At 42.5% G+C, this 11,013-nt stretch overlaps 1 protein-coding gene across 2 annotated transcripts; it reads left to right on the forward strand.

Moving 5' to 3' along the window:
• Positions 1-1,053: 1,053 nt before the first annotated feature.
• Positions 1,054-9,980, forward strand: elfn2a (extracellular leucine-rich repeat and fibronectin type III domain containing 2a). Of its 2 annotated transcripts, XM_088009106.1 has the most exons (5): positions 1,054-1,627; positions 4,066-4,215; positions 4,988-5,979; positions 6,232-6,853; positions 6,944-9,980. In XM_088009106.1, exons 1-5 carry the CDS (start codon positions 1,424-1,426, stop codon positions 7,796-7,798), a joined length of 2,823 nt encoding a protein of 940 aa, XP_087865232.1. In that variant the 5' UTR covers positions 1,054-1,423; the 3' UTR covers positions 7,799-9,980. The 2 variants fall into 2 exon arrangements, with proteins under 2 accessions (XP_087865232.1, XP_014850742.1); XM_014995256.2 differs by having other exon boundaries at positions 6,232-9,980.
• The last annotated feature ends 1,033 nt before the right edge of the window (positions 9,981-11,013 follow it).

Consider the following 11,013-nt stretch of genomic DNA (forward strand, 5'->3'; position numbering starts at 1 on the left):
AGCTAACTTTTCCATCCGCTGACCGTACCAGAGGCACGAAACAGACAAATTCCTACATTCTAACCTCCATCTTGGAGGTGAGGACTCTCTCTATTTTTCAGAGATGCCAGGGTTTTTTTTTTACAGCGTAGCTTCAACATCTGATGAAATTTTAATTAGCATGACAGCTACTGGCTCGCTGTGACACGTAAGAAGTCAGATGTTAAGATTCTTTTGATCTGCCCAAATATGATCTATAATCATCATGTGCTTCCAGATCACACACTGTGTACTTTTGGGTTTCCATCTTTTTTTTCTTTTATTCTGTGAGGGAGAAAAAAAAATCTAATAGTGAAAAATAGTTTAAAATTCCCAAAATCGAAGAAAAGTAATTTTCTTTCTTACATTTACTATAACGTCCTTTTCATTCATGTCTTCTTCTTGAGACTTTTTTTTCCTCGGAGGGAATCAAAACTTTAGTAACAAATTAAAAGACCGGATGCTGCCGTGATGAGATACATAATATTTTACGCTGGATTAGACGCTAATCCATGGTTAATCCCTGAGGAAAGGTAAATAGCTAAATGTCAGCTGGTCTCCTGTCAAACATGCAAATTACAGCAGCCCTTCTGTCTTCATCTTAACCCGTCTCACTGATTCCCCTCACATTGTTCCATGTTGTTCATCTATCCAGTAGTGAGAGAATTTCAAAATAGCAAATCTTGTAAATGATGACAGAACTGATTATAATATCAGAGTGTTTGTTCCTGCTTCGTATACTAACAAATGTAAATGAAGATTTGTAACTTCTTCACTAATCAGATCAACAAACGAGTAATTACAGAGCAATTAACATCTAATTACATTGCAAAAGTCAGAACACTTCTGAGCTTTATTAATATTAAAAATGCATCTAAAGTTTCTGAATTCATTACGGCTGTACAGTCGCAAAGTGGTTCAGCCGAGATCACAACAAACTGCTAATGATTTTCTAAACGTTACGATCAATAATAGATTCTCTCCATTTTTTTTTGTCTCTCTCTGTTTTTGCAGACCCGGAACCTTTCTAGGAGAGACACTCCCGCCTGATCCATTCAATTAAAACCGCCGTCGTCGAGCGCCATGAGCTGCTGCTGGGGTGACGTCCTGCCAAACCCGCTGACATGGAACACCTAAAATGGAAACGGGACTGACTGCCATGCTCCAACTCCTGCTTTAATCGTCAACTAGACCTCGTCCCGTTCCGTTCCGACCTTCCTCCGCGCTCCTCGCCCCGACCTGAACCGCTCCCAGTTTTGAATTTGAACTGCTGCTCTCTACCTTTCCTCCCCTTGCTCCCCCATTCCTCACCCTTCCCCGTCAGCTCCTTTTCTTTTCTGTTTTTTTTTATTCTTCTCCCTACTCCTTTCAAGGGAGGCGACATCAAACACTCTGAATTCAAACCATGGCCGCCAGACAGCGTTCGTCCTCCCCGTCTCCCTCCCTGCTCCTTCCCGTCCTCCTTCCTGCACTGCTGCTCCTGCACCTGCCTGCTGCGGTGACAGGGGACTGCTGGCTGATAGAGGGGGACAAAGGTTACGTTTGGCTGGCTATCTGCAGTCAGAACCAGCCTCCGTACGAGACCATCCCCCAGCACATCAACAGCACGGTCAGTTCCAGGTTATCGGTGAACTTCTTCCGCCCAGAATGAACAACGTTCCTCCCTGACACACAGAAAGCTGCTGATAATGCTGCTTTTTCTCACTTTGTTGTTTTAATATTCTGTTGATTTCATTTGATAACTTGATGACTTTACGCTTAAAAAAAAAAAAAGGCAGCCAGTGTGCCATTTAACAAGGCTTAGCAGCTAAAAATGCTGATCTGTTACAAAATAGACTAAAAAGTCGAATAAATTGAGATTTGGTGAGATGAAAAATTCTCAGTGAATCAAGATACAGATGTGTAAAGGAGCCCTTTATAAAGGAATGGAAAAGTAAGGTGTGTTTTAGGTGAAGGGCAGGAAAATGAAATTGGAACACGCTCTATATTTTTAATACATATAAATATACAAGAACCTGTAAGCTCATGTGAAGGGTAATTTATTTTGCTCGTTAGCTATAGTCCAATGTAATAATAATCTGACCTTATCTAGACATTCGATTGTGACCTTTGGTTTAGAAGCCCCTGGTCTAGACTTTGACTAGTCCATTACAGCATCTTAATTGTTTCTTTTGAATGATTCAGTCTTTGTGTTTCCACTGTGCTGAGGATCCCTGTGTCATGAGGCTTCATATCAAGAAATTCATGATTGTGTCAGTGAATGTAGAGAATTATTCAGCACATTCAACACATTTTTCTTTTCCATTATATTCCAAATTATTTTGACCTAAATAAATGTCCATAAACTGTAGAACACCTCCCCCCCAAACACAGATTATTCTAACATTTTCCTCTGAAATCCTGATGAAACATCTCTAAATGTTCCTGTTCAAAAAACAGACACTTTTATAAAGTCGTTATGCTTTTTAAAGATTACCTAAATGGGCAAACCCATGTGGGCCCACCACCATGTAGGGCCCATGTGGGCGGTGGCCCTACATGGGCAAACTCATGATTATGGGACCTATGGGACCCATATGTCAGCCTTCGTTTCCCCCATATGGGGCCCACCTAGGAATGCTGGCAGGGTTAGTTACATTAGGATCAGCACATTTTATTCATTGTGCAATTGTCTCACATTCCTCTTTTCTGTTAAATAATAAACTGTCAAGTTAAGAAAATTTGCAAAGTTACTAATTCACAAAATCAGTAAATCATTGTAAAAAAAAAAAAAAAAAAAAAAAAAAGCTTTTGAATGACTTTCTACAAAGGCCGGCAAGGTGAGGCAATAGGCAACTGAACTGCAGTGGCTTAACACATTTCAGCAACAGGGCGATTCAAAGTGCTTCACATGATTAAAAAGGAAATGAAAAACAAAGGAGAAAAACATCACATTGCAGTGGCAAAATAGAGGAAAATGATGAGACAATGAGAAACAGATTACAATTTGTGATGTTCCAGCTGTTACTCATCAAAAGCCACTCTAAACAAATGGGGTTTTTTTTAGCTGTGATTCAGAGGAACTCTGTGTTTCGGCAGTTTTCTAGAAGTTTGTTCAAGATTAGAGGAAAACTTAATGCTGCTTCTCCGTGTTTGGTTCTGGTTCTGGGGATGTGGAGCAGACTAGAATCAGAAGGCCTGAGAGGTTTGGAAAGTTGATACAATATATCTTTAATGTGTTTTGGTGCTTAGCCATTCAGTGTTGTTTAAACTAACATTATTTTAAAGTTTATTCTCTGAGCTACGGGGATCCAGTGTAGTGACTTTAGACCTGGAGTGATGTGCTCCTGGTTTTAGTGAGAACAGCAGCAGCAGCGTTCTGGAGTTGTCTGATTTTGAAGACACTGTTGTAGTTATCAGTTCAACTAAAGACAGATGAGTTTCCCTTGATCTAGCTGGGACATTAGTCCTTTAATTCTGGAATGTTCTTCAGGTGACAGAAGGCCGACGTTGTAACTCTCTCTGTGTGGCTCCGAAGGTTCAGGTCTGAGTCTGTTGTTACTCCCAGACTCTGCGCCTGCCTGGTCAGTCGCCTCTAGCTGTAATAGCTGAAGACATTTGCTGACTTTTGATCGTTACTCTTTTGGTCCAAAAATAGTTCTGCTCTGTACTGCTTCTATTCAGCAGAATAAAGTTATGGCTTACGCATTGATTTTTTTCTATTCATGTACTCAGCGATTAAAGAAGCAGAATACATCATCTGGCAAAAACTGATAGCATTTTCCACATAACAAAAATGCTAAACCTGGTATAAGGCGGCTTCAATAGGTCACCTCATTGGAACTACATGCCACTTCTTTTCACTTTCATTATAACAATAACTCAACTGAGTATATAAGAGGGAAATAAGTGCATACAAGTAGCAATACTTCTATATTTGTGTTTATGTTGAAATAAAATGCCTGGTTATCTGCAAAAAGAACTTTGGTTTACTATTGGTAGAGAATGTTTATCTGTCACTGCAGTACATATCTTAAATATCTTAAATACATTTTTTGTCCCCTTCAGGTTCATGACCTGAGGCTGAATGAGAACAAACTCAAGGCTGTGCTCTTTACCTCCATGTACCGCTTCACAAACCTAACAGATCTCAATCTAACCAAGAATGAGATCAGCTACATTGAGGATGGGGCCTTCGCTGGACAGGCAAACCTTCAGGTCGGTAGTCATAGACAGAGCTCTGATTTTTTTGTGATTGTTTGCGTCACTTTAATTTCACTTTTGAATATTTGGCGCTTGTCAAACAGCTGAAACTAGAAACCTATAGGCAGGAAGCAAAGGTTTTGCTTATCAATGTTACACTTGTATGCTTGTTCTGCAGCAAACACTGAACACGAGATGCAATAGCACTCTTGGTTTATCAATTGACATTCTTTTGTGATCACCCAATGTTCATTCACATGCTTGGGAAAAGAAGGTAGAGTTGGGCTGTTCTGTTGGAATTTACATATCTTAAAAGATACACAGTCTTTAAGTTACTATTAAAAATCTTCTTAAATAATAAAGAAATATTACAGTGCATATATCATCGTTTTTGCAAAGTTTTCTCTTCAGGTGTTTGTGGTGATACAAAGTCTCCAGCTTCATTCATCATTACAATAGTTACAATAGCTGGTAAACTTGTAGAATATGGACTGAACTTATTCAGCGCTTTTCCAGTCAGTCACAAAGCTTTACACTAGAGCCACATTCTCACATTCATACTACTTGGGGTTAAGTGCCTTTCCCCCAAGTTGACTCACATGTTAAATGTGATAAACTACACCACACATGCACTATGTGATATAGCATATTGCACTATTTCACATATTTCTTTAAGAAATGTAATATGTGTAGATGCTGTTAACAAAATTAAATAAATACTATGGAAATTATTTCGGTTGCACTTTTCTAAAATGTTTGAAGTACCTACTCCGTCTTTCCTTGTCAGGTTCTACAACTGGGCTACAACAAACTGACCAATCTGACTGAAGGAATGTTGAGAGGCCTGGGCCGAATGCAGTGCCTCTTTTTACAACACAACCTCATTGAGGTCATTGCCACCAATGCCTTCTGGGAGTGCCCCAACCTGAGCAGCCTGGATCTATCTTCAAATAAATTGGCCCGTCTTGACCCCTCTACCTTCACTTCCCTCAACAGGCTAATGGTCTGTGAACTAGCAGCGAACCCGTTCCATTGTGGGTGCGAGCTCTACAGTTTTCTGACTTGGCTAGAGGAGTTCAACAATGTCACCCACACTTACGACCGGCTCCAATGTGAAACTCCACCAGAACTGACAGGGTATCCCCTCCTGGGCCAAGCGCCTGGGCAGGGAAGGAATGCTCGGAATATTCTCCTGTCTGCCTGTCGGGATGGTGTGATTATTCCAGGGATGACCTCCCAGATGCCAGATCCAGATGGCTCAGGGATGGGTTTAGACAATTCTGACCCAGGTCTGTACCCTCAGCCAACCACAGCTACCGCCGATCCCAACTACGTTCCTCAGATTTCCATTAAGCTGGAGTCGGTCTCCCTCTACACGGCATCTCTTCTTGTGCAGATTCCAAAACCGTACACTAAGATGTACATCCTCTCCCAGTATAATGATACCTTTGCAACAGAAATTATGTCCCTCACAAAGAAGAAGGAGAAGATCCCCATAGATAAGCTGAAACCACACACCAACTACACCTACTGCGTGGCGTCCGGAAGTAAAACTCAACGATACAACCATACTTGCCTGTCTTTCACAACGCGGGCTGTGGGCCCGGAGGACCTCCGTTCTAATCCATCCACAACTACCCACTACATTATGACAATCCTGGGATGTCTGTTTGGTATGGTGATTGTGCTCGGATTTGTCTACTACTGCCTCAGGCGGCGACGCATCCAAGAAGAGAAGGAGAAGGCTATAAGTGTAAAGAAAACAATTCTGGAGATGAGGTGGGAGGATTGTTTAAACACAGTTAATTTTAATCTTAAGAGGGTGCTTTGCTTTTTTTCTACTCTTAGATATTGTAGCAGTTTAATTTGTGTAATGGGCGTCTTTAGAAGAAATTTTACTCCATTATCCTTAAGATTTTATATCATACTACTACGCGTGATTTCTCCCTACTTGAATCAACAGTGAGACAAAGTTTCTGTCATTCTGTTTTATCACAAAGAATGCCTTTTTTAATGTCAATATTTGCTTAGGTACGGTCCAGAGGCAGCTGCAGCAGTGGCCAATGACCCAGGGGCCATTCAGCGTCTTCAGGAGCAGACTCATCACCACCATTCAGGAGGAGCGGGAGGGAAGCTTCCACCATCTGCCTCTTCTAGCACCGGGATGCTCCATGGATCAGCAAACACAAGCTCTTCCCGCCTCTCCACCTTGCCCCAGGTAGAAAAAATGGCCTCTGCCTTCTCCGAGGCAATGGGCAGCAAGAGCAATTACATGGATGTGAGGACAACGGGAATGGTTGGGGAGAGCAGAGACGGAGTACTGGTTGCTGGAGGAGTAGGAGGTGAAGTAGTTGTTGATATGCGTGGTGTGGCTGAAAATGGGACAGAGGCTGGGGAAGACTCGGATGATGATGGTCGTGGCTCTGCATCGGAGATTTCCACCATTGCTAAGGAGGTGGACAAAGTGAACCAGATCATTAACAACTGCATCGACGCCCTCAAGCTGGACGCCTCTGCCAATATTGTGTCGACAGCTGACGACGGTAACTCTCTGTCCTCCTCCCAGCCACCTTGCATGGCACCTCTTTCCCGCAATCTCCTGCCTCTCTCCACTGCCTCCTCTGGAGATCAGATCATGGCCTCTTCTCCAAAGGTGCATCCAAAGTCTCAGCCACACCCTCAGCCTCATCCTCAGCCACAACCTCAGTCCCATCCTCAGTCTCACCCACAGCTACATCAACAGCCTCATCCCCCTTCTATGGCCCCGGTGCCCCTGGTCATGCCCCTGTCGGAGCGACCTGGCATCAGCGGAGGTGGGTTCCTTTCCCCACCTTACCGTGACCCACCCCCAGCTAATGCGGTACGGCCCCTTCAGAGGCAGCAGAGTGCCGACACCACTGCAGTCAAGAATCGTTGTGGTACTCCTGCTGCAGTATCCGTCAAGAACGCAAGGGTGTACAGTGTGGATATACCGGAGCAGCGGAGTGATCCACCCAAGTATCCAACTGAGAAAGGGAGTCCTGCGGTTTGTGGTGGGATGGGTGGAAGCGGGGGACATGGTGGAGTAGGAGGCTGTGGTGGAAATGGCAAGGGGAACCTAAATGGTGGTGGGGTGAGTTTAAATGGAGGCGGAATGGGATGTAATAATGGGAATGGAAGTGGATGTGGGGTTGTTGGGCCTGGACAGCAGCAGCATCACTTAGAGGTTCAGCCAGACTACCACAGCTCAGAGCACCGACACTCCTTTCCTGCGCTCTACTACGAAGATGGCAACGAATCTCCCTTACCAGCCCAAAAAGCTTCATTCCTCAAGCCACTGGGACGCACCAAAAGGGAGGCCACAGCCACCTACTCCCAGCTCTCTCCTGCTCGTCACCATAACTACAACTCCGGGTACTCCTCCAGTCCGGAGTACTCATCAGAGAGCACGCTACGCATCTGGGAGAGATTTCGACCGTACAAGAAAAACCCACGCGAGGAAGCCTCCTACATAGCCGCGGGCCACGCATTGCGTAAGAAGGTGCAGTTTGCCAAGGATGAGGATCTTCATGATATTTTGGATTATTGGAAGGGCGTTTCTGCCCAACAAAAGCTGTGAGTTTGGTGGGGGAGAAAGAGTCAAATGCTACGTGGGAGATTTTAAGCTGAACACCAACAGCGGACTAATACAGAGGTAGGATGAGAATCTTTCTGCAGAGTGACTTGGGTCATTCATCTGGCAGATCCAGAGTTGACTAATCTCAAGATGAGTTTGGAACATGTTTTTGGTGACAGTTCATTGACATTTTAAATGGTTCCAGAGGATGACATGTGTCGCCACAACCCTGAGTGGTCTGTTTCCCGGACGGCCTCGTACTGGGCACTTTGGTCCTTGCAGGCTTCGCAGAAATGCTAAGTACATTCTGATGAGCAAAGTTAACTTGGTGACAAGCGTCTTCTACCTCATCACTGGTACACCTCATCACTGTAGCTCAACTATCTCAGTAGAAACAGCAGCATTTATAATTTAAGCTCTGTCCATCTGTTTTTTTGTTTTTTTTTCTATTTCTATCAAACAACCATTCAAAGGACATTAATTCCACGGCACTGCTTCCACCTGGGTTTCTATAAAACATCATTTAGAGCACTAATGAGAAACTAAATTGAAGATTTATTATTTGTTGTATTAGAATACCTGTCTTTGGGGAAGACATTAAGCGATACTAATCTGGCTTATTGTTCTCCCTAGCAATTAGCCAGTGTAACAGAAGGTCAGGGACAGTGTTTGTTGAGCATGCTTATTGATGTAAAACACCCAACTACGCATATTCAGTGGTGTGTGTACATACAGGTTGTGAGTTTTAATGTGAGAAATCCCATTTTAGTTGAAGAGGGAAGTAGGGGCTGAGTCATTCTTTATCTCAGGCTTCTGTATGAGAGCAAAAGGTTTTGTGATAGACAGATTAGATAACAACCTACAGTAGCTGGGAAGGTCTGTGAGTGTACTTGTGAATGAGTAAGAGTTTTGCTCATTTGGCATATCTAGATGTCGCGAAGCAAACCCTGTGAAAACTTCCAGGCCTTTTTGGCCTATTTACAGGCACTACTTTGGAGCTGGAGCATTTACATTTCAATAGGCTGAGTCATGCCGAAATTACTTGAGGGGTGGGCTGGAAGTGCAGGTGCAAGCTCGTGTAGTAAAGAATCAACTAATCACATTTTGGAACAGCAGCAGACTGAGAGCAGGTTAGAGGTTTCCTGTGAACAGCCCAGTGCTAAAGAGGAGAGGCAAGATTCAGCGCTTTTCTAGCTGTGGCTGCATTCCATCATAACGCTCTCTCCAATGCACAGTGGACACTGGAAAAAGAGCTGAAGATCCACATGGTATTTATTTATTTTTTTGCCTCTGCCTCGATAAAGCTGACATCTCCCTGTGCTTGACAGTTCTCTGTTCTGGTAAAACAAAAACTGGTAGCTTGCTATGGACCAAAGTGCCCTTAGGAGGTGAGATTTAAAGGATTTTAATTACACTTGCCTATCTTCCTGTGTGTGTGTGTGTGGGTGTGTGTGTGTGCGCGTGTGTGTTTTTATGTTTTTTTAATTATTATTATTTAATGTGATGCTGTTATAGCTGGTTGAGGGAAAACGGAGCAAGGCTTGCCAACTACCAAGGAGACAATTAGTGTCTATTTTTTAACCTCCTGGATATTTGTTTTTATCTTAGTTTTCTTTTTTTTTCAGAATTGTTGAGTATCATGTGAGTACAGGATGTCCACTGATTACATTTGTACCAAATTAACCCAAAGAGCTTTTTATGAAAGTTATAGAAACGATTTGTCTGGTCAGTGTTAAGAGTTTGACCAAGAAAAAAAAAATGAGATTCACTTTTTGGCCAAGTTAAATCTGTTCAAAAACATTGTTTTTTTGTTGTGGTTGTTTGTTTGCTGTCATTCAAAAGGCTGGCAGATATAGAATTAATTTGTTGGAAGAAAGGAAAATAATCATGTGTAAAGCAATTGTTCAATACACTCTATTTTTCTTCTCTTTTTAAGCAGAATAGTTCTTCCAAAAACTGCAAGACTCACCATTTCTAACTCCAAGAAATGATGAGTTGTTGTCTTGTATTGCTTGTTTTTCAAGTGTTTCTGTGCTTTTTAAACCTCCGTTGTGTTCCGACCCAACAGAGCTGGTAGCATCCACAAAGAGAATATCACAGCCTCATCATCACTGTAGCATCAGATCAATACGACTTAATCTGAGTAAAAGGAACAACAATAAATGCATACAGCAAACTCCCTTGAGCTCAAAGTCTCAGTCTCCATTTTTCTTTTGAGAGAGCAAAATGTACTCGTTTTGCCTCATCTTCACTTTCTGCTGGGAGCTTTCGCTACATTAGGTGCAAGGGATGACCAATCGGTTAGTCTGAGATTATCCAGTGTGGGAACCTTTTTAAAATAATGACTGCATTTGAAAGACTGGGGAGAATTGAGCTGCATATTCACTTAAAGAGTTTTTGTCAGATGTAACATAACATTATCCGAGTTACTCAACAGTTCAGTGAATTCAATCAGTTGCTAACAACAGGTCCACTATCCATTAAAGGTCGTATGAACTTCTTGACAGAAATGATATGCATCCAGCTTTGTTCATAGGCCCTATTAAGGAATAGTAAGCAACTTAATTTGACGTCTACCTGTGGTGATCAAGCCATGCTCCTGTGTTCCCTTCAATATATTTCAGGATATCAAAGTTTTATTTTTATGCCACTCTCTGAGAACAAAGGGCATTTGCCTTCAACCCCAAAGGACCAGAACCCAGAAGTCCAAACTGACCAGTGTGTTAGCTGTCGTACCAGTCAGATTACCAATGTGTAATTTCTCTCTTGAGTCTAAATCTAAAGGATTTACTGTCAGTGTCGGGGCTCCAGAGGTAAACATGGAGAGGAAGCAGCAGAAACTGTTTGACTTGTGCTGGTCTCTTGGGGAATTAGTCAAATCCTCTCCGCTCACAGCTGTGAAACCCAACGGTACATTGACAAATGAACAGATCGGCTGTTTGATTTCAGAGAACCATTTAAACAATTGTCTTGAATGAAAATTTCAATCGATATTACCATTATTGTCACTGTGATCAAAAGGCATTTTAATAGAAACAGTTCTGGTGTTTTGGTAATCGAATATATAGCTTCTACCAATCTGAAACAAATCCTCTCAGTTGCTACTTAAACTGTTTTACTAGCTGCCTTGGGGATTTGTCGCGGCACAGTTTGGGTTTTTGCTCTTTTTAAGTTTTGCAATCTTTTTTAGGCTCAGGTTTCTTCAAACATAACAAATC

Source organism: Poecilia mexicana, unplaced genomic scaffold (assembly GCF_051168715.1).
Source record: "Poecilia mexicana isolate PSO_F unplaced genomic scaffold, ASM5116871v1 scaffold_2, whole genome shotgun sequence".
Taxonomy (NCBI): domain Eukaryota; kingdom Metazoa; phylum Chordata; class Actinopteri; order Cyprinodontiformes; family Poeciliidae; genus Poecilia; species Poecilia mexicana.

What these genes read in the sequence shown, in the direction of transcription:
- elfn2a (XM_014995256.2), top strand. Translation starts at nt 1,424, where the DNA reads ATGGCCGCCAGACAGCGTTCGTCCTCCCCGTCTCCCTCCCTGCTCCTT. An exon ending in CCCAGCACATCAACAGCACG is followed by an intron (nt 1,628 to 4,065) that starts GTCAGTTCCAGG and finishes TGTCCCCTTCAG; the next exon opens with GTTCATGACCTGAGGCTGAA. An exon ending in AAAACAATTCTGGAGATGAG is followed by an intron (nt 5,980 to 6,231) that starts GTGGGAGGATTG and finishes ATATTTGCTTAG; the next exon opens with GTACGGTCCAGAGGCAGCTG.